Source organism: Pleuronectes platessa, chromosome 18 (assembly GCF_947347685.1).
Source record: "Pleuronectes platessa chromosome 18, fPlePla1.1, whole genome shotgun sequence".
NCBI lineage: Eukaryota > Metazoa > Chordata > Actinopteri > Pleuronectiformes > Pleuronectidae > Pleuronectes > Pleuronectes platessa.
The window spans coordinates 11,913,023-11,936,781 of record NC_070643.1 but is presented as its reverse complement, the minus strand read 5'-3'; the positions used below and the strand labels follow the sequence as shown (position 1 = coordinate 11,936,781).

The 23,759-nt window shown below is 41.2% G+C and overlaps 2 protein-coding genes across 2 annotated transcripts; both read left to right on the top strand.

The window, feature by feature from the left end:
- Positions 1-18,015: 18,015 nt before the first annotated feature.
- LOC128461295 (lactose-binding lectin l-2-like) lies at positions 18,016-18,802 on the top strand. The gene has a single exon (XM_053446143.1). It carries the CDS (start codon positions 18,087-18,089, stop codon positions 18,576-18,578), a length of 492 nt encoding a protein of 163 aa, XP_053302118.1. The 5' UTR covers positions 18,016-18,086; the 3' UTR covers positions 18,579-18,802.
- A 4,299-nt stretch (positions 18,803-23,101) lies between these two features.
- Positions 23,102-23,759, top strand: LOC128461865 (lactose-binding lectin l-2-like). Its single transcript, XM_053447007.1, has one exon. The coding sequence runs from the start codon at positions 23,179-23,181 to the stop codon at positions 23,668-23,670; it is 492 nt and encodes a 163-aa protein (XP_053302982.1). The 5' UTR covers positions 23,102-23,178; the 3' UTR covers positions 23,671-23,759.

Sequence of the window (23,759 nt, the reverse complement as noted above, 5' to 3'; positions counted from 1 at the left end):
TGATTAAGGCAAATAAAATGCAGCAAAAACATTCTATAGAAAAGAGGAGACTTAGAAAGAAACAAGATCAATTGATTAACCCCACATTTATTGATAAAAGGCAACACCGATTGAAATACTTGCTGTTTTTGTTGATAGAAATAAAGTTCTCCATTACAGTTGGAGATTTCAGCCATGCACAACAGAACATGACATTTATCAGTATGTTCATTAAATGTGATAAAACCAATAATCCTTGTAAAACACTTTGAGAAAGGCTGCAACATGGTCTCATGAAACAGTTTGTAAGATATCTAACGAAAAGTAAAGTCCAAATTTTCGTAGAGAATCCTACGAAATGCTCCAAACGATAAGTGCTCCTGCGCAGACCTCCGCAGCGCCCTGATCAAGCAAGATTGTGGAGATTGCTGTATTCTTGGTGGAAAACACTATATTTTAGCAATGTTTCTTGATAAAAATGTGTTTGATGATATTTATGGAGAGATATGTGTATTTTAGTTTCAATATTTTCATTCATGGTTAAAAAATTAATCGCTAATATGTTTTATAAACAATATTTTCACAACCCTAATCTCAACCCAGAAGAAGGATACAAAGAACAAAAATTTAACGGTGTTCCCGTACGTGTGTGTTGTTCCCATCTTTTGTAGTTCTAATGTGTTTCACTATTATATGAGATTGCGACCGGGAATCTTGTATTCTTTTTTTATGGGTTTTTGGTGTTAGAAAAACACCTGTTTAGTCTTGCATTAGGTTTGCATTGGGCTATGGTAGTGGAGTTCAAGACCTTTCCAAAACAGTTCATACCATGTCTGTTGCATATTTAATTTCCATCCTGTAAGCCATCAAAACTGACTCAGGAGCTAGGTTCAAAGGTCATCCCTGAGGAGCAGGAGCCATCCACAATTTTCCCACTGACATAATGTTACTCCCGAGGTCAAGACCTTTAGGATGATGTCTTTGCATCTGTCCTACGACAATGTTTACATTTCATCTTGCTCCAAACACAGGACCTCTCGGCTGTACTTTCTCAGACCGCATTGAGGTCCAAGCTGGATCAAATCTGTCAAATCTGTTTTAAGTGGTATTTAATGGCCAGATATGGTGAAAATATGTATGTTTGCTTTATACACAATCATATGTTTCACTTTGGACCAATTTAGAGACACCTTTGTTAATTACAGTTTTTTTCAATTGCATAAACACTAAAATCAAAAGTATTACACAATCATCAAAACCTTACACTCAAGGAGGAAAACATGGCCCAGATCTGCACCACTATAAGCACAATGTCAGCTTCACACTTTTTGCAAAACACTACACAGTGATCTGCAAAACACTAAACACACTTGTATACATTAGACACAGAAGTATATCAAGATGTCACTTCCTTGCAATTCCTAAGCACTGACTGTCAAATGACCACCCCTATGGGCCAATTGGTTAAACACAGCAATCAGGTGTTCAAACACATGATTGCTTAATTTTAGACTCACCAATCAGGTTTACAGTTTTTCACAATTGTTAACACACGTTTTTCAAAACAATAACGGTTTTCTCAAAACTGCACACAGAAAACTGAAAACCTCACACACAAAATGCTAAACCTGACACTCCCTTTGCAAGATGACTCTTTGCTATCAAATCTCTTACCTGTTCACAAAATGGAACTCGTGTTTTCATTTGGTACACACAGACATATTTTCAAATGACACACACTTACCATTCATTGAGTATACACAACTAAGCATTTGCTTGCACACTACCAAGCATTTACAGCACACTGAACTGCAAAATTGAAAACACAATCATCAAAATGGAACACACGATATGAATGACAGTGACTCTGGAGAATAAGCCATTTCTCCTTTTGTAAAATGTCTCAGTGTAGGCCTACTTTTTTCATAGTCAAACATAAAACAGCACATAAATACGCAGCATAAAAAGGTTTATTTCGGTACACACAGAGAACAGTACAGTACTGTAAATCGGCCTGCTCACCCCCCCCCCCTTCACAAAAATTAATAAAGATGTACTGGTACAACACATGAGCTGTGTCACACACGTTTTTCAAAACAATAAAGGCTTTCTCAAAACTGCACACAGAAAACTAAAAACCTCACACACAAAATGCTGACAGGCCTCGACATTCACGTCGCCACAAGCCTCCTCCATGGCCTGGAGCAGTGGAACCTGGTCCTGTGGGTTCCGTTCATATACCTTCCACCTCCAAGCTGAAAATAATTCCTCAATAGGATTCAGGAAAGGAGAATAAGGTGGAAGGTATAGAACGGAAAAATGTGGGTGGTCCTGGAACCACTCACGCACTTGAGCAGCCCGGTGGAAGCTCACATTGTCCCAGATGACAATGTGATCGATCCACTGTGGGTCATCTATCTGACCAGGTGGTACCAGCAGGTCATGCAGGCCATCCAGGAAGACGAGGAGACGGGCAGTGTTATAGGCCCCTAGGTGGGCATGACGGTGCAAGATCCCATGGTGACTCATTGCAGCACACATTGTGATGTTCCCACCACGCTGGCCGGGGACCTCAACAATATCCCGCTGGCCAATGACGTTTCTGCCCCATCGCCTCCTCTTCACCAGGTTGAATCCCACCTCATCAATAAAGATGTACTGGTACAACACATGAGCTGTGTGAGGCTTTCTACCTCAATATTTTTTATTTTATTCTATTGTATTGTATTTTAATGTATTCAAATGTACCGGCTGCTGTGAAGACTTAATTTTCCTTCGGGGGTGAATAAAGTAATCTATCTATCTATCTATCTCCTGGATCCGCTGACACAGACAGCATGAGAATGCAAGTTACAGTATGGACACAGAGAGGTCAACACAGAGGGCTACAGTGAGACACTGTAGAAAAGGAACAATATTGGATTACAGGTACAATACATGCATGTGTCAGTGCTGAATGTTGGTACTTATAAGCACAAACTCTCACCATAACTCCTTCATGCCTGTGTTCCGTTCTAATGGGACCCTGAACACTTGTTTCATCCACATGGCATTCCTATGAAGAATACGGTTCAATGTAGAGAGGCTGACGGTCTGGACGTTTCTAGAAGTAGCACGGTCAGCCAGGATCCTAGATTTTATTTGTCTGAGTGTTATAGCGTTATTCTCACGAACCATATCTACAATTTCAGTCTCCTGTTCGGCTGTGTAAATGCGGTGAAATTGCTCAACAGACCTGAATGTTTAGAGATTTGAGTATTTGTGTGTTGTAGGTTGATGCTTTGATATTATACTTGAGAAGTGTGTGCAACAACTGAATATTGTGTGTAGTGTTCTGACAACAAGGTGATGTGTAATTGACATCAGAGTGTAAAGAATGAAAGTCAGAGTATAATGCAGATAAGGGAGTGTGAAGTAGTGCCAAATTGGGTCAAGTGATTGGGAAATGAAGTGAAGGTTGTGCAAATTGTGCCGAATTTTCGCTTTTTGTGTGTTAACAATTGTGAAAAACTGAATTGGGGAGATCCAAGCAATAGGGAGATGCTATTTATTCATAGCACAAATAACAATTAAACCACTTGATGAGATCATTAGGAGTCACAGCAGAGATCCATATATGATCTATTCTATTTCATGTATTTCATTAAAAGTAATTTTGACTTACTAATTAACTATCTGTAGCTTGTGACAGTGGCCAGCAGAGGGCAACAGAGGAGCAGGTCAGTCTGCTGTGCTCAGTCATTTACAGTTTTTTTCAATTGCTTAAGTAGGATTTTCAAAACAGGGCCCGGTGTTTCAGACACTGCACACAATCAGCACAACCACACACCCAATCAGCAGAACACCTCAGATCATTTGCAAAATGAAACACTCTTGTAAAAACTATACACTAATTTATAAAAAACATATTTTGTTACCATATGAAACACACACGCTTCATATGACTTAATTCTGTTTTGACAGTTACACACTGCTGTTGCTAACCTTAAACACTTTAAGCAATTCCAGTTCTCAGTGATTAGAGTACTGTAAGTGAAGTATACAGAGAAAGTGCAAATATACAATAAATTAACCATAACACTACACAAGACCAATGCTGCAGTCTCATGAAAATATAATTTATTTCTCTCCATATACCCAAATCAGTCAACATGTCAACATGGAGAATCACAACCAAAACATGTCCCAGTTTTCATGCTACTACAGGAGTGTGCATAACACTGTAAGCTCGACAAATACCAGACAAGCAGAAATTCTGTGTCCAGTACAGGTTTCAATGAGGGGTACCTGAGCCTGGGGCCGGAGATCGTAATCCCTCCACCGCCATGCCGAGAAAAACTCTTTCATTAGGTTTAGAGACGGTATGGTGGAAGGTATGGTACTGGTAAGGTATGGTACTGTAAACTGTGGATGGTGTTGAAACCAGTTCTGGACCAGAGCAGAGCGGTTGAATGACCCATTGTCCCAGATGACATTGTATTTCTATCTGGTGCATGTGGTTTACTGCTGTGACGATGTTGTGTAATCGTTCCAAACATGGGAGAATGTGAGGAGTGTTGTAAGGACCCATATGGGCGTGATGGAGGAGGACCCCATTCTGTGTAGTGGCAGCGCAAAGGGTGATGTTACCCCCACGTTGCCCTGGGACATTGATGATAGCCCCATGGCCAATGATATTTCTGCCTCTCCTTCTTGCTTTTGTCAGGTTGAACCCTGCCTCATCTATGTATATGAATTCATGCGGGATTTCCTCAGCATCCATCTGTAGAACTCTCTGAAATACAGTGAAAGACAAGATTGTGTAGTTCAGCATAGGTCTGGAATACAGTACATTTACATTATAAAGGTTACGTGTGCAGTATGCAACATCACATTGATAAAGTGAACAATACATACCTCCACATAATCATGCCGCAGCTGCAGAGTTCTCCTCCTCCGTGGATTCCCCCTCTCACCCTCACTCATCTTTTCTTTTGAGGACAAGCTCCATTTTGGTGGAAGTCAGGTGAACTCGGCTGCTGTATTTGTATAGTGCTTTAACTGGATTGGTGTACTGTACAGTACTGTACCTTCCACCATACTCTCCGTTTCTAAAACCAATAAAGGATTTTTTCTCGGCATGGCGGTGGAGGGATTACGATCTCCAGCCCCAGGCTCAGGTACCCCTCATTGAAACCTGTACTGGACACAGAATGTTCAGCTTGTCTGATATTTGTCGAGCCTACAGTGTTATGCACACTCCTGTAGTAGCATGAAAACTGGGACATGTTTTGTTGTGATTCTCCATGTTGACATATTGACTGATTTGGGGATATGGAGAGAAATAAATTCAATTTTCATGAGTCTGCAGCATTGGTCTTGTGTTTGGTGAATTTATTGTATATTTGCACTTTCTCAGAGTACGTCACTTACAGTACACTAATCACTGAGAACTGGAATTGCTAAAAGTGTTTAAGGTTAACAACAGCAGTGTGTAACTGGCTAAAGCAGAATTAAGTAATATAAAGCGTCTGTGTTTCATATGGCAAAATAATATTGTTTTGATAAAAAAGTGTATAGTTTTTACAAGAGTGTTTCATTTTGCAAAGGATCTGAAGTGTTCTGCTGATTAGGTGTGTGGTTGTGCTGATAGTGTTTAGTGTTTGAAACACCGGGCCCTGTTTTGAAAATCGTGCCGAAGCAATCAAAAAAAACTGTAACAACCCCAATTCTCACACCTCAGCCACAGACTGTTTGCCCTCCTCCCCTCTGGGAGGCGCTACAGGGTCCTCCGTTCCCGGACCAGCACGTTCAGGAACAGCTTATTCCTGCAGCTGTCACTCAGCTGAATCAGCGTGGTGCAGAGTTCATATATATTTTTCATATTAGGGTTGGGGTTAGATGAAAGTCCGCCATGTTTTTTGTTTTAACGAAGCGAGAGAGGCACAAAGGTCACGTGTCCCCAGCCTCCTGACTCAAGATTACGTGAAATTCATACGAATTCTAGTGCATTACTTTTCATACCATTTTCTACGAAATATTGATGAGACCAGCACAGGTCTAGCTTAAACACCTTAAGTATATTTGGTTAAGCCTCGAATGTGTTTGTCTTCTCCGGGATATCCTTGTCGTGCTCTGTTATACAAACAGTAAGAATGAATTTTAACAAGCCCTATTTGGACTCCTGTTTGTTTTACATTGGTTGCTTTGCAAATTGTTATGTTTAAATGTGGTTGTTATTGGATTTGCACTGCATATGCCTGGGTTCATATTCATTCAATTTTTTTTTTTTTTTTTTAACAATTTATTTATTTCAATTTTTCAAACAAACAACAGTGATACAGGGCATCAAATCCCTGCCCCCCCCCCCCCCCCACCCCCACCCCATGGGCCAGAGTGGAACGAAAAAGGACAACAGCAATAACCACAGCAACAAAAAAATAAAATAAAATAACAACAACATCAGCGAAGATAATACTGACAAATCAAAACAAAAAAGATAAAAATAAATTAAAAAAAATACATTAAATAAATAAACAAAAATAAACCACAACAAAATCCAGATCACACACAATGTAACAACATAACAACAGTCCCATTCAGTGTATCCAGTCCTATCTCAATGTTGACCACCCGTGTCACGCCCAGGAGCAGCTCCACTGTGTAGGAATGCCACAAATCCTCCCCAACACCTATCAAAAACTGATGGTCTCCCCCTGAGACCACACAAAATCTTTTCTGATGGTAAATATGATGAGAGCTCTTTAAGCCACAAGGAAACACCAGGGGGGTCCTCATTTTTCCAGTTGATAGCTATGCATTTGTTAGCTGCAATCAGGGCTAATCTGATAAAACGAGTGTTGACTCTCATATTAATTGGTAAAATCGACAGGTCCCCCAATAGTGTCAGCCGTGGGTTGGCCGGGATTTCCACCCCTACAATTCTTTTAACAATGTCCAAGATAGAGCTCCAGTACTGCTCCAAACAATCACACGTCCAGAACATGTGGAGAAGGGATCCTATTTCAGTCTTACACCTAGGGCAGTATTCAGAGTAGTTACTACTTATCTTATGGAGACGATGAGGAGTCAAGTAAACCCTGTGTATAAGATTAAACTGTAATAATTTGTGTCGGCTGTTATAGGAGAATGATTGAGAGCTTCTACAAATCTTCTTCCATTCAGAGTCCTCAAAGGCATAATCAATGTCTGTTTCCCACTTAAGTTTTACCTTCAAAGCTGTATTTTCTGACAGGCTCATTAGTCTGTTGTAAGCATAGGATAAAAAGCCTTTAGAGTTATGCTTGTCTCCCATCATACTGTCTATCTCAGAGTCCTCTAAGGGGGTAAGTTTCCCACCTTGCTGTACCCTAATGTAAGACTTGTAAGTATTTATAAAAATGTGCAGAGGGGAGCCCAAAAGAGAGCCTCAGTTGCTCAAAGGATCTCAAATTATTGTGCTCATATAAGTGTCCAAAGGTGCATATACCTCTGCTATACCACTCTCTAATAATACCATCTCTCAAAGCCCCAGGTAAGGCCGGGTTAAAATGAAATGGAGTAGAGCCATACAGTGTGCGAACACTATGGGACTTTGCTCTGATTTCATCCCAGATTTGTGATGTAAATTTTATCATTGGATTTGAGGATACAGGTTTTTGCTTGTGATAAGAGTTAATAAATGGAATGCTACACAAAGCTTCCGCTGTATGAGACTGTTCAATCTGTTTCCAAGCTGGAGGGTGTTCTAAATCTTTAATCCAAGTCCAGATAGCTCGGGATTGAGCAGCTAAATAGTATAGCCGAAAATCTGGTAAATTTAGCCCTCCCTGTTCAGGGGGCCGACAGAGTGTTTTGAGCTTGACTCTGGGGGTTTTACCATTCCACAGAAATCTAGATATCAGTCTGTCCAGGTTTTTAAAGAAAAATTTCGGAATTGGTGTTGGCAATGCTTGAAACAAGTAAAGAAATTTGGGTAAAATATTCATTTTAATACAATTTATTCTTCCAATTAGGGATATGGGAAGAGACCTCCATCTGTCTAGGTCTGCTTCAACTTTTTTAAACAGGGATTCATAGTTGAGAGAGTAAATCTGATGTAGCTGGTTGGATATTTGCAGACCAAGGTAGCAAATTTTACAGGGGTCCCAATGAAAGGGAATGTCTCCTCTTGATAATCCCTGAGCAGCTGGGTTAAGAGGCATCATCACACTTTTCTGTTTGTTTATCCTGTACCCCGAGATGCAGCTATATTCCTCTAACAGGGTGCAGAGGGCAGGTAGCGACGTCTCCAAATTAGTCAAATACAGCATAATGTCGTCGGCATAAAGCGAAATTACGTGCTTTTTGTCTTCGACCATAACACCTTCTATTACAGGATGCGTTCTAATAGCAACTGCGAGGGGCTCGACTGCCAATGAGAAGAGGAGAGGGGATAGGGGGCAGCCCTGGCGAGTGCCGCGTGACAGGGTAAAAAGTGATGAGATGTCAGCATTTGTTCGAATCATTGCTGATGGATTAAGTTAGAGTATTTTTATCATTTGTATCAAATTTGGACCAAAATTCATTTTTTCTAAAACTGCAAAGAAATAGGGCCATTCTAAACGATCAAATGCCTTTTCAGCATCTAATGAAAGGGCAACGGCCGGCGTGTTGATGTTTTTGGCGCAGCAAATTACATTGAGGAACCTACGAATGTTATCAGAGGAAAAGCGATTCTGAATGAAGCCAGTCTGATCTTTATATATGAGGTCGGGTATCACTTTCTCCAGCCTGGTAGCTATGACCTTGGTGAATACCTTATATTCTGATGAGAGAAGAGCTATGGGCCTATAGGAACCACAGAGTTTTGGGTCCTTACCAGGTTTCAGCAGGACAATAATCAGAGCCTGTTCTAGAGTTTTAGGTAGTTGATGTATTTCAAGTGAGTGTTTGAACATATCCATTAGCGGTGTTATTAAATTAGATGCAAATGCTTTATAGAAGTCCATAGAGAACCCATCTGGCCCTGGCGATTTTCCTGCTGAAAGTTTACCAATTGCATTCAAAACCTCCTGTTTAGTAATATCTGCCTCTAGGCTCTCCCGTGTCCCCATCTCCATCCCCGGAACGTCCAGCCCCTCTAAGAAGCCAATCAGTTTATGAGTATCGACCCCCTGAGAGGAATACAAGTCAACATAGAAGTCCTTAAAAATGTCATTAATACATTTGGGATCATGGACTATTGTGGCACCATCCCTGGTCTTAACTGAGGGGATGCATCTAGAGTTTTCTTCTTTTCGGATCTGCCAGGCTAATAATTTACCACTTTTATCGCCATGTTCGTAATATTGTTGTTTCGTTCTAGCCATAGCATTCTCGATCACCCTAGTGGTTAGCAGATTATATTCAGTCCTCTTGATGTTTAAAAGATCTAAAGTCGTATCACTATGAGTCTGAGAATGTTCCCTTTCAAGATTCCTAATCTCTGATTCAACTGTTTTGGTTTTCAGCATGTATTGTTTTTTTTTCCATGATGTATAGCTTATAGTCTCACCTCTCACATAAGCTTTTAAGGATTCCCAAACAGCTGTTGGCGAGGCAGTCCCTTTATTAATGCTAATAAAACTGTCCATTCTATCACTAATAAGTTTAACATAATCTACATCGTTAAGTTGTCATTATCGTTGTCATTATCATCAGGTTATGTCATTATCATCAGGTTATGTACCACAGTCTTTTAAAATAGCTGTCATCAAACCCCTACTCAAAAAACCCACCCTAGACCCAGAGGTTTTAGCCAATTACAGACCAATATCTAATCTCCCCTTCGTCTCTAAAATCTTAGAAAAAGTTGTTGCCAATCAGCTGTGTGAGTTTCTCCGGGAAAATAATATATATGAAGACTTTCAATCGGGGTTTAGAGCCAATCACAGTACAGAGACAGCCTTGGCAAAAGTCACTAATGACCTTTTAATAGCCTCAGATCAGGGACTTGTGTCTGTCCTCGTTCTGTTAGATCTCAGTGCAGCTTTCGACACAATTGACCATCAAATTTTATTACAAAGACTCAAACAGTTAATTAACATTAATGGAACCGCCCTTAACTGGTTTAAATCGTATTTTTCTGATCGCTCCCAATTTGTGCAAATTAATGATGAGTCATCTGTGCGCACCAAAGTTAACCATGGTGTTCCACAGGGCTCTGTGCTCGGCCCAATTTTATTCTCATTATATATGCTTCCACTAGGAAACATTATCAGGACACACTCGGTAAATTTCCACTGCTATGCGGATGACACCCAGTTATATTTGTCAATAAAACCTGAACAAAGTAATCAATTAACTAAACTTCGAACATGTCTCAAGGACATAAAAACCTGGATGACCCGCAATTTTCTCTTATTAAACTCAGACAAAACAGAGGTTATAATACTTGGCCCCAAACACCTTAGAGATGCATTATCTAATGATATAGCTGCGCTAGACGACATTGCCCTTGCTTCCAATGAAACCGTCAGGAACTTGGGAGTGATCTTTGATCCTGATTTATCCTTTAATTCTCACTTAAAACAAATTTCTAGGACCGCTTTTTTCCACTTACGTAATATTTCCAAAATTAGACATGTCCTTTCCCAAAAAGATGCAGAAAAACTAGTCCACGCCTTTGTTACATCGAGACTGGACTATTGTAATTCATTATTATCAGGCTCCAGCAGTAAGTCGTTAAAGACTCTACAGCTTGTCCAAAATGCCGCAGCACGTGTCCTGACGAGAACAAAGAGAAGAGAGCACATTTCTCCAGTATTAGCGTCGCTACACTGGCTTCCAGTTAAATCTAGAATAGAATTTAAAATTCTCCTCCTCACCTTCAAGGCCCTTAATAATATGGCGCCTTTTTACCTTAAAGAGCTGTTAGTACCTTATAAACCTGCTAGAGCACTCCGCTCCCAGAATTCAAGCCTACTTGTCGTCCCTAAATTCTCTAAAAAAAGAGTAGGAGCCAGAGCTTTTAGCCATCAAGCCCCTCGGCTGTGGAATAATCTACCACTTTCAGTTCGGGAGGCAGATACCATCTTTTCATTTAAGAGTAGACTCAAAACCTTCCTTTTTGATAAAGCTTATAGTTAGAGCTAATTAGTGCGCCAGAACGTTACTTGTTCTATTTTAAGACACATGACACACGGAGCTTCTCTTTCCAGCTTCTCCTTCCTCTTCTCCATCCCTATCCCCCTTCCCCGGAATCCCTTTGCTTTATCACCCGCAGATCCAGGGCCTCTGTGGCCGCACCATGGATTGCGGTTTGTGGATCGTACACCGGGGGTCGCGGTGGTGGATCCATTGTGGCGGATTCTGGGCTGATCGTGGTGCTGGTGGCGGACCCTGTGTCGCGTTGGCATTGGGCACGGGCGGTGGACCAGGACCGCGGTGGTGGCTTGTGATGGGTCCTGGTGGGCGGCGGTGGACGGTGACTGAGGACTGGAGTGGCGTCTGGTCTGGATGGTGGATCGTGGTCTGGATGGTTGCTGACCATGGACTGTGCTTGCAGCGGGACTGCTCGGCATGTCATGTTGGGGTTGTCCTTCGGGATGTCTACCCTCATCAAATGCTGCTAGAGACTTTGATTATTGATGATGTTTTCCTGCACGTGGCATCTATTGCACTTCTGTCCGTCCTGGGAGAGGGATCCCTCACATGTGGCTCTCTCTGAGGTTTCTACATATTTTTACCCTGTTAAAAGGGTTTTTAGTAGTTTTTCCTTACTCTTGCTGAGGGTTAAGGACAGAGGATGCCACACCCTGTTAAAGCCCTATGAGATGAATTGTAATTTGTGAATATGGGCTATACAAATAAAATTTGATTGATTGATTGATTGATTAAGTAGGTGTGTGGGGAATCGCCAAAGTCTGAAATTACTAGTAGCGTTCTTTTGGGCCATCTGGAGCATGAGAGGAGCATGGTCCGAGTGAGTCATAGCTAGATATTCACATGAGGATATAAGGTGAAATCTGTCAGCATGAGTAAGAAAAATATCAATTCTAGAGTAGCTTTTATGAGCATGTGAGTAGAAGGAATACTCACGTACTGACTTGTGTTTATCTCTCCAGACATCTACAAGTTTGAAATCAGCCATTTCTTTTTTGAGAGTTTTCGCTGCTTGAGACAGAGTTTTGGGGTTAGAGGATGACCGATCTTTGGATGGATCCAGGACTAAATTCATATCACCACCTATGAAAAGTTCACTAGCATGACAAGTTAGTGTGAAAAGTAAACTTTGGAAAAATTGAGGGCAGTCGTAATTTGGGCCATATATATTAACTAATGTGATGGGTTCACCTGATAGGGAGCCTTTAAGTATCAAGTATCTGCCCTGTTTGTCTTTTTCAACATTATCTACTTGTAGAGGGACATTTTTACCTATCAGCGTGGCGACACCTCGGGATTGGGATGTGAAGGAGGAGTAAAAGGTCTGCCCTTGCCATTGGCGTGTTAGTCTAGCATGCTCAGCATCGGTTAGATGAGTCTCCTGTAGTAGAGCTATATCTATTTTATGATTCTTAAGAAAGTTAAGTACCTTTCTGCGTTTTGACAAATCATTGATGCCATTAGTATTCCATGTCAAATACTTAAAAGCTACGGCTGTCATTTTCCCCCTAGATATCTATTTCTCCTATGAGGTGACGTAAGGTCCAGAAACAGGCAATAAATCCAGGCTATTGTTTTATCTAATGGATACATTTCTATGTCTTGTGTACAGAGTAAGAATGTAAAAGGAAAAAAGAACAAAAATAGACTAAACGGAAAAAAAACAAAAAAACCCCCAAAAAACAAGAAAACACCCCTCTTGCCCCACTCCCTCCCCAACTGAGGAAGTGCTGAACCCCTAATCTTCCTGACGCTTTCTTAACGCAGCTGAAACCTATATTGCTGCGTCATTGAATGGTGCCTAACCTCCTTAAAAATTAAGTAATCTATTAGCCATTAAGCCAAGTTCACACCAGAAAATTACAACTAGCCTATTTAAGGTGAGGGAACAATGTATGTAATAACAATTACCCAAAACAACGTCAATATACACAAGTAAGACCATGTCTGTCTTAATATGGTGATTTGGAACATTTTATAAACAGTTTAAAACACAAATGCACCCCCCTAGTAACCTACTTACCTCTGGGGTCCGCGATAAAGATGAACAAGTTTGAACAGTGTCCAGAAGGAGAGTGACAGCCAGGTTACAAGTCCAAAACGATGCCAACGGCAGACATGCAGTTACTCCAGAGAACAGCGACACCGCGTCGGAGCAAGAACAAAAATCCTCTGGCCAAACAGGTCCGTGTCATTCAAGCACTGTTGGGCGGTAAAATTGCACCAGCAGGGGAAATAAGTTTCTTCGGCCATCGGAAGTCAGTCCTGTCCATCTGCCGCTGATATAAGTCTTTGTAGATCACGGAACAGGGTCAAGATGCGTAATCCAGTTTACCTTGTAGTAAGTTAGACTTATGGCAGCACATCTGGGTGGTATCTCTTCAGATAATTTTCAGCAGCCTGTGGCGTTGTGAAGGTGCGCCGTCCCCCCTCCAGATCCATTATGAAAGTGGTTGGATGCAGCAGCCTGAAGGTGATGTTCTTTTCTTTGAGTTTCTTTTTCAGAGGTGCAAAGGCTTTCCTCTTCTTGTACAGGGCTGTTGACATATCTCTGAATATCATTATGGCCGAGTTGCCATATTGTAGCGAACTTTTGGTTCGGGCTGCCTCGGTGATCTTGACCGTGTCAGAGAAGCGGAGCAGCATCACAATGGCACGGGGTCTGGCGCCGTCTGTTGGGCGTTGTAGCAGAGACCTGTGAGCACGCTCCACTTCTCGTATAAATGCTACCGTGTCCTTCCCCTCCACTCCTTCTGGAAAGCCGACCAGCCTCAGGTTCTTCTTACGGGCTCGGTTCTCTTGGTCATCCAGTTGTTCCCTCAGGTCACTCAGTTCGCCGTCCGTAGTTTTTTTGTAGTCATCCAACTCACACTGCATGGCGGCTAGCGCGTCTTCAAACTCACATTGCTTCCCCTCGATGCTCTTTACTCGGTGTCCAATAGCTTCGTTGTCATTGACGATCTTTTCCATTGTTTCAGAAAGCCTGTTTAAACGTCCCTCAATCATGGACTCGATCCTATTTATTCCTTTCTCCATTTCAGAGATGAACCACTGAGGCGCGTGCTGTGGAGGCTGGTCAGCTAGCCCGCCGCCGCTGCTAGCACTCGTTGACGGCACTTGCTTGTTCTTCTCATCTTTGTTTCCGTCGTTCTTTTTCGGTGGCATGGTCTCGTTTTCAGTGTTTCCACTTATTAGAGCACGGTTATCGTCGAGTTGACTTGGTGAAAAATCGGCAGAAGGCCAATGTCAGTAAGCTAGTAAGCGGAGCACGGCACCATGCGTCTGCTTCCTAAGCTTCCATAACCGGAAGTCATTCATTCAATTTTTGCCATAACATTTATAATATGTATGATTCTAGTCGTGTGTGTGGATCATATAGTTGTGATTAAAGGTATGGGTGGGCCGCACACATTTTTCAGTTTTGAAATTGGGCCACAGCATTCTTAAGCTTGGTAATGGCTGATCTAGAGGAAGTAAAACTCTTAACAAAGTTTCTGAAGGTGAACCTGCGGAGGGATCGTTACCAGAAAGGCCGGGCTGCACATCTCCCGGGGCAGCAGGCACGCGAGTGAGTGAGTGAGTGAGCGAGAGAGAGGTGCGCCGTGCGTAGTGGCGCACGTCCACTGCTCAAGTAACGAGCCATTTTTGAGAATATACGAAGTAGAAAGTACAGAAATTTGTGTTCAAACACGTAACATTGTCGATGTGTCAACTTGTGTTTGGCAGTTGTTTACCTGGTGTGAATGAGGAGGCGTGAACCACAAAGTGACATATCTGCCCTCGTGAGTATAAAAGAACGCAGCCTGCCTACCTGTCTCCTTCAAACTCTCATTCTCATCCAACAGTGCAGATCATCTCCAAACCCTCGTCCTGCTCCTGTGATACAGAGAGAGAGAGAGAGAGAGACAGAGAGAGAGAGAGAGAGAGACAGAGAGAGAGAGAGAGAGAATGAGAAGAAGAGAGAATGAGAATCCTGGGTGCTGTGTCTCCTTCAGATGGACCTGAGGTCAGGCTGCAGCGTGGAAACTGTCCCATGTTCTGGTTCAGCTTCAACAACCGCTGCTACAAGTACGTGGCCACAGAGATGACCTAGGCTGATGCAGAGTTCTACTGTGTGTCACAGGGAGCCAACCTGGTGGTTATCCACAGTCTGGAGGAAGAGAACTTCGTCAAAGCCCTGATCAAGAACTTTGATTCTGCTGAAGGATTCAACTGGATTCCAGCTTGTGTAAATCTGTGGTGGATCCAGATCAGCCGTTCAGACCACTACGCCTCCTGATGGGGTGTAAACGAAAGAAATGCCGAAAAGACACATAGCATCTCTTCCCATTAAATTTATTGGACAACATGAGGATAGCAAAAATTAACACTTGAATTTTTCTGTAATACTATCACTACATATTAAGGGAGTCGTGAATTGTTCAACCACGTTGTTTCCTGAAGCTCCAACAGATCTGACAAATCATCTGCTCATTTTAGGACGTTTGTCAAACATATCACTGTTTGTGACTGAATGTGTTGCTCCTGAAACTACAAGGAATGTAATCTCTTTCCCTAGCACTGTGAGTGTGTGCGTTGGCATATTAGCATTATGCATTTGACTGACATTTAATATATGTTCCTATCATTAGATTGACTTTCTTTTAAAAAAAAATATATTACTTCTGTGATAAATGTTTGTGTTGGTGTGGTGCATTCACCCTCTTGATGTGTGAGGTGTTCCTCACGATTGAGAGGCCCTGTGGTCATCATATTTACTATTAACCATGACACACACACACACGCACGTGCACGTCACAACTCTACTCCACCTCGTCCACGGAGCAGAATAATTGTGCTGAATGAGTTATTTATTGTAATATAAAGTTTATTTATGTATTTGAAAGTTGACAAAATTGTTTATGTGCCTGAGGTTTAACACGTGCACACACATCAGATCAAAACGGTTTGTGTGGGTTTGAATCTGCACTGCTGGACTGTAAAAGTATGTATTGTGTTTTATGGCCACTTGAGGGCAGCAGAGGAGCAAGTTGGTCTGATGACGTTTGAGAAAACCACAGGAGGTTGAATTCAGTATTTTATCATTGTCATAACTTTGTAAAATATTTTTATGACAATGTTTTGAACTCTGTTTGCATGTTAAAAGAAAAACACAAAGTTCACAATGCAAGACAGGACACATTGAAGGCTTTGTACTATTGTAATATTGTCTATGTGTAAATAAACGCCTACAGTTGTTATGTTATTACTTATCTGTTGTAAATGGAAACCAAAAGAGTCAACAATGAAGCAATACGTCGCCCCCTCGTGACCCCCCAGCCTTCAGATAGCTGGAGCTACACGTCTTTTCTAAAGCTTCATTTTACTATGTGAACATTTTACTGAAAATGAATAAACTATAGGTATTATGTGACATCCAGGTGAGCGGATGTTTTATTTCACCTGCCTTCACTCACACTGTGGTTGTATATTACTGAAATGTCCAATGATATCAAACACTCTCTCTGAAGCTCCCAAAAAGAACATGGCTGAGGTGGGAAGCTGTTTTAGAGGAATGTATTTGGTCCATCTTCGTTTTCTTTTTTAACACTTACACTATAAGAAACTCCATAGACAAGACCAAAATATTCAGAACTCGGTGGATCCCTAGTGTTATTATTTCTTAATTAAGTGGTATATCATAAATGTATTAATTTTGAAGTCCTGCTCCTTGAATCAGAAACCAGATTTGCACAGTACTAAGGAACATGAGTAAGTAAAAGAAAGAAACTCTTCTGATTAACTGGATCCATTGAAGACAGTGGTATCAAGCATTTTGGGCTTTTCTAATTAAAAGCTAAGTGAAAATAAAAATAAATGATGAAGTTTTTATATTACGATGTTTGAATCCTGAATCTAAACTGCTGGACAAACTGGTCATTTTCTTACTTTTTAAGACAATTTGTACAATTTAACTGGATCTATTATGAAGCCTCCAACTGTATCAAAGTGAGTCAAGAATTTCCAAAGGAAAAGCTCAGAACAAAGATAAAAGTAAATGATCAAATCTGTAGATAAATGGCAGCTGCTGGTGCCCAGTGATCTCAGCAGCTTCCCAGAAATGGCAAAGGGAACATTGAACTAACTGGTATTTAAATGGCACTGATATCAGATGTATCATTGACAGATAGTTTGTATCTGTTCTCATTGCCGTTTAAATGTTTTTTAGCTGGATTTCGAAAGATGTTTCTTCACCAGTGTAATGTTTCGCGCCAACTCTGATTGGACCATGGACCACTCATTATTGATTACTTTAAAAGGAATAAAGAACTCTGGCACTATTATGGTGCAATAAATATGCATAAAATATAAGAACATAAAAAACAAAGAGCAGAGCTCTCCTGGACGTTCCAAAGCTTAACAGTTTTTGATATTAAGGGAACAATTATTTCCTCCTTTATTTTCCTTATTGTCTTTTTACAGTGTTGGGTGATTCTGGGGCAAACACTTCTGATACACGTTCGTTGGTAATGCTGTTTGCAAGTTAGAAAAAATACAAAGTTCACAATAAAAGAGAGGACACATTAAAGACTTTGTAATGGTAACATTGTCGATGTGTCCACTTGTGTTTGGCAGTTGTTTACCTGGTGTGAATGAGAAGACGTCAACCACAAAGTGACATATCTGCCCTCGTGTCCTCTTTTCTAAAGCTGTGTTTTACGAGGTCAAAAGGTTGAACTGAAAAATCATGTGGAAAGTTATGTAACATCCAGGTGAGCTGTTGGTTTTTCTTCCTCGTGCTATGAGAAAACACTTTTATCGGGCAGCTGTGTATAAAACAAAGTGTTTGCCAAGTGCATTTGACCAATAACATCACACCAACAGTGCAGACAGCCTCTCTGAAGAGTATAAAAGAACGCAGCCTGCCCACCTGTCTCCTTCAAACTCTCATTCTCATCCAACAGTGCAGATCATCTCCAACCCCTCATCCTGCTCCTGTGACAGAGAGAGAGAGAGACGCCAACATGATACTGCTCCTCCTTCTGTTCACCCTGACCCTGGGTGCTGTGTCTCCTTCAGATGGACCTGAGGTCAGGCTGCAGCGTGGAAACTGTCCCATGTTCTGGTTCAGCTTCAACAACCGCTGCTACAAGTACGTGGCCACTGAGCAGAGCTGGGCTGATGCAGAGTTCCACTGTGTGTCACAGGGAACCAACCTGGTGTCTATCCACAGTCTGGAGGAAGAGAATTTCATCACAGCCCTGATCAAGAACTTTGACCTTAATGAAGGAATCACCTGGAACGGACTGAACGACCTCTACAAAGAAGGCAGCTGGATTTGGTCTGATGGTTGTGCAGTGAAGTTTACCTTTTGGTCCACAGGACAGCCAGACAACTACCTAGAAATGGAAAACTGTGGTCATAACAACTTTTCTACCGAAAAGAAATGGAATGATATACCTTGTAGTAACATTTATCCTTCTGTTTGTGCATCTCGCATAATGTGTCCTCAGTGATTGTTAAGTCTGATTTAACCTGGTCACTGATCACCTGATGCTTGTTGACATGAAATAGTCCTCAGCAATAAAGATACAAATTCAAACTTCTCTGTTTGTTCTCATTTCACCCACTTACTTTTCATACCTGTTGTCAGGTTTTTGTTGTTTGTTGATTTTAACAATTCCAATGTTATTGTTAAAATCCATTTTAAATATCAGTACAAATAAAATGATGATGATGATGACGATGATGATGATGATGGGTCAAATTAAAGGAGGGTAGTGAGAGTGAATGCAGACAGAGGAAAGAATGGAGTGGATGACTTGAAAAATGAAGCATGAAACTAATAGGTTGCTTTTATTTGACCTAAACCTTTTTGGAAATCCACTGAGTCGGTGGTGGAAGCAAACTGCTCATAACATGAAGACGGCGAAATTATGTTTATCAGACGAGCCCGAAAACAAGAGGAGCAGCTGCCTTTGCTCCTGATGACTTCAGAGAGGAGGTGGGAATAAGGAGGAGACTGTTTCAATGTCAAGTACTAAATAAAGACTAAAGAGATTAAAGAGAGTCTGTAAGACAGAAAAAAGTATGTGTGTGTGTGTGTGTGTGTGTGTGTGTGTGTGTGTGTGTGTGCGTGTGTATGTGTGTTTGTGTGTTTGTGGTTTAGAACTAGGGAATAGTAAAATCTGTAGTGGAATATATTGAAGATAAAGTAACGTAGAATGTATAAAAACTGTTCTTTCTTGCTGTTTTTTTTTGTGTATGATCTTAAATTAAACTGTTAATGTCAAGTTCGATTTTATTTATATAGCAAATTTATTAAAACTTAGAATAGAGACAAAAGCAAAATGCCAATAGTAAAGATAAAATAACATTAAACAAACTCAAATAAAATAAAACCTGCTGGGATAAAAATGTTCCCAATTGGAGAAGTAGCCCACAGAGCAGAGACTTGTTTTTAACAATGATTTGAAGAGTGCTAGAGACGGGGCAGATCTAATCAGAATAATATGGAGTGGTGCGCTGTTCCACTAGTTTGGGGCGGCTACTGCAAAGACTCGATCACCTCTGGTTATGAGCCTCGGTTTAGGTAAGTCCAGGAGCAGCTGAGTGGCTGACCTCAGCTCTCTAAGTGATGAGTGGATATGAAGGAGTTCAGTAACACGGTGCCAGTCCATTAAGAGGTTTGAAAGTTAACAAAAACATTTAAAAATCAATCCTGTGACCAACAGGAAGCCAGTGGAGGGAGCTAAACACTGGTGTTATATGGTTCCTCTTTTTCTTTCCTGTAAGGAGGCGAGCAGCAGCATTTTGGACGAGCTGCAGGCTACAGGAATCAAGTCGAGATGTTATGAAGGCATGGATCACCCTCTCTACATCTTTAGATTAGAGATAGACCTTTACCTTAGAGATAACTCTCAACTGAAAGAAGCTACTTACAATAGATTGTCAAAGTTAAAATCACTGTCCAAATGAACACCAATACTCTTCACAGAGGAGTGACTTAAATGGGCTAGAGGGCAAAGTTAGTTAAGCTCTTTTTGGGCCATGTTCACTATTTACCACTTGGGCCAGTATAGGTTCCTATCCAGATTATAACTTGCCCAGAGCAGCATCTGTTTGGCAACAAAGGCCCAAATTCGTAGAAAGTGCAGATATTAGCTGATATATGTAGTGGAGTAAAAGTGAAAAGAAAAACAAATTAATCCACTTAAAGTAAGGACACATGGAAAATGCTCTTAAGTACAATAATTAAGTAAATGTACTTTTTTACATCCTACCACTGTGGCACTGTGATAGTGCAATAAATATGCATAAAATGTAAGAAGATAAAAAACAAATAGCAGAGCTCTCCTGGACGATACAAAGCTATAACAGTTGTTACAAATTTGGGAAGAATTTTTTCCTCCCTTTAATTTCCTTATTGTCTTTTTAGAGTGTTTGGTGATTCTGGGGCAACAATTCTGATACACACTCGTTGGTTGATGATCATGTTTAAATCATTATGTATTTATTAACAGCATGTAACCAGCAGAGTTCTTATTGGGGATATCCAAGCAGTAGGGAGATGCAATTTATTCATAGCACTAATAGCAATTAAACCACTTCATGAGAACATTAGGAGTCACAGCAGTAATTTTTCCTTACTTATTAACTATCTGTAGCTTGTGACAGTGGCCAGCAGAGGGCAGCAGAGGAGACGGTCAGTCTGCCCTGCCCAGTCATTTATTAGCTGTTGTCATGTCTGCGTGAAGTCCTGTTTACAGTTTTTTTCGATTGCTTAGGCACGATTTTCAAAACAGGGCCCGGTGTTTCAAACACTAAACACAATCAGCACAACCACACACCCAATCAGCAGAACACCTCAGATCCTTTGCAAAACTAAATACTCTTGTAAAAAATATACACTTATTTATCAAAACTATATTTCCAATTTTTTTTGCGAAACACCGGGCCCTGTTTTGAAAATCGTGCTTAAGCAATCGAAAAAAACTGTAAACAAACCATGTTTAACCAATTGGCGTTCAAACACAGCATTGCTTATTTGTAGACACACCAATCAGGTTTATACGGTGGCCCTGAAAGCTCAACGAACGGCAACTTAAGAAAACACATGCAAGTTGACAAAACACCAGCAAAGTAAAAAAACATCTTCATCAATTTCACAACACAACACAACACATTACAGCAACGCGCTGCAAAAAGAGAAAAGCGCTGCAAATACCGGAACGAGCTGCAAATAGAGAAACGCGCAGCAAATACCGGAACGCTGAGCGTTCGCTCAGCGTTCGCTAAACATATGCACAACATTGTACTGTACAGCCATTGCAGAGGGGCCGAAGAGCCACGGGTGGCCGAACCCTGTGTGGAACCGAATTTCTATGGTGTATTGGACGTTTTTGTGGCAGCAGTGTCCATCACTTTTAGCTGTCCCATGGAAACACTTCCGTGTGTTGTGGCCTCTTCTTGCTGCGCGTTTGGCTTCTTGCTGCGCGTTTGGCTTTTTGCTGCGCGTTTGGCTTCTTGCTGCGCGTTTGGCTTTTTGCTGCGCGTTCCGGTATTTGCTGCGTGTTTCTCTATTTGCAGCTCGTTCCGGTATTTGCAGAGCTTTTTTTCTCTTTTTGCAGCGCGTTGCTGTAATGTGTTGTGTTGTGTTGTGAAATTGATGAAGATGTTTTTTTACTTTGCTGGTGTTTTGTCAACTTGCATGTGTTTTCTTAAGTTGCCGTTCGGTGAGCTTTCAGGGCCACCGTAGGTTTAAGCACTTTAAAAATGTATCAGCTGAGTTCACCTGTTCTCAACCAAAATGGAGCTTGTGCTCAAAATAGAAGAAGAGTGAGGGTCAGAGGTTGAATCTACGGAGGATGAGAAGGCTGTGGCTCCAGCATGAGTATATGGAGGTAAGTATTGTAGCACTGTGATGTTGCATACTGCACACTTCACCTTTATAATGTAAATGTACTGTATATGTAGTGGAGTAAAAGTGATAAGTAGACAAAAATAAATCCACTTGAAGAAAACAGACATGGAACATTTTCTTAAGTACAGTAACTAAGTAAATGTACTTTGTTACATCCCACCACTGTGGCCCTGTTATAATGCAATCAAATAAATAAAACATAAGAACATAGAAAAACAAAGAGCAGAGCTCTCCTGGACGTTTCAAAGCTTAACATTTGTTAAAAAGTTGTGAAGAATTATTTTCCTCCCTTTAATTTACGCATTGTTTTTTAGAGTGTTTGGTGATTCTGGGGCAAATACTTCTGATACAAGTTCGTTGGTTCGCTCTCATTTTTAAATCATTATGTATTTATTAACAGCATGTAACCATCAGATTTCTTATTCGAGAGATCCAAGCTGTAGGGAGATGATATTTATTCATAGCACTAATAGCAATTAAACCACTTAATGAAATCATTAGGAGTCACAGCAAAGATCCAAATATGATCTATTATTTTTTATATATTTCATTAAAAGTAGTTTTGCGTTATTTATTAACTATCTGTAGGTTGTGACAGTCTCAACTAGAGGGGAGCAGAGTAGAAAGTCAGTCTGCTGTGCTAAATCATTTATTAGCTGTTGTCATGTCTGTGTGAAGTCCTGTTTAATTAAAGCAATGCTGTTTGCATGTTGGAAAAAAAACACAAAGTTCACAATACAAGAGAGGACACATTAAAGACTTTGTAATGGTAACATTGTCGATGTGTCAACTTGTGTTTGGCAGTTGTTTACCTGGTGTGAATGAGAAGACGTCAACCACAAAGAGACAAATCTGCCCTCGTGTCCTCTTTTCTAAAGCTGCGTTTTACGAGGTCAAAAGGTTGAACTGAAAAATCATGTGGAAAGTTATGTGACATCCAGGTGAGCTGTTGGTTTTTCTTCCTCGTGCTATGAGAACACACTTTTATCGGGCAGCTGTGTATAAAACAACGTGTTTGCCAAGTGCATTTGACCAATAACATCACACCAACAGTGCAGACAGCCTCTCTGAAGAGTATAAAAGAACGCAGCCTGCTCACCTGTCTCCTTCAAACTCTCATTCTCATCCAACAGTGCAGATCATCTCCAACCCCTCGTCCTGCTCCTGTGACAGAGAGAGAGAGAGACGCCAACATGATCCTGCTCCTCCTTCTGTTCACCCTGACCCTGGGTGCTGTGTCTCCTTCAGATGGACCTGAGGTCAAGCTGCAGCGTGGAAACTGTCCCATGTTCTGGTACAGCTTCAACAACCGCTGCTACAAGTACGTGGCCACACAGATGACCTGGGCTGATGCAGAGCTCTATTGTGTGTCAGAGGGAGCCAACCTGGTGTCTATCCACAGTCTGGAGGAAGAGAATTTCGTCAAAGCCCTGATCAAGAACTTTGATCATGCTGAAGGATACACCTGGATCGGACTCAGCGACCTCCACAAAGAAGGCAGCTGGATGTGGTCTGATGGTTGTGCAGTGAAGTTTACCTTTTGGGCCTCAGGAGAGCCAAACGACAGCCAAGGAAGGGAAAACTGTGGTCATAACAATTTACACACCGAAAAGAAATGGAATGATGCACCTTGTAGTGTTCGTACAACCTCTGTCTGTGCATCTCAAATAATGTGTCCTCAGTGATTGTTAAGTCTGATTTAACCTGGTCAGTGATCAACTGATGCTTGTTGACATGAAATAGTCCTCATCAATAAAGATACAAATGCACCCTT

What these genes read in the sequence shown, in the direction of transcription:
- LOC128461865 (XM_053447007.1), top strand. Translation starts at nt 23,179, where the DNA reads ATGATCCTGCTCCTCCTTCTGTTCACCCTGACCCTGGGTGCTGTGTCT.
- LOC128461295 (XM_053446143.1), top strand. Translation starts at nt 18,087, where the DNA reads ATGATACTGCTCCTCCTTCTGTTCACCCTGACCCTGGGTGCTGTGTCT.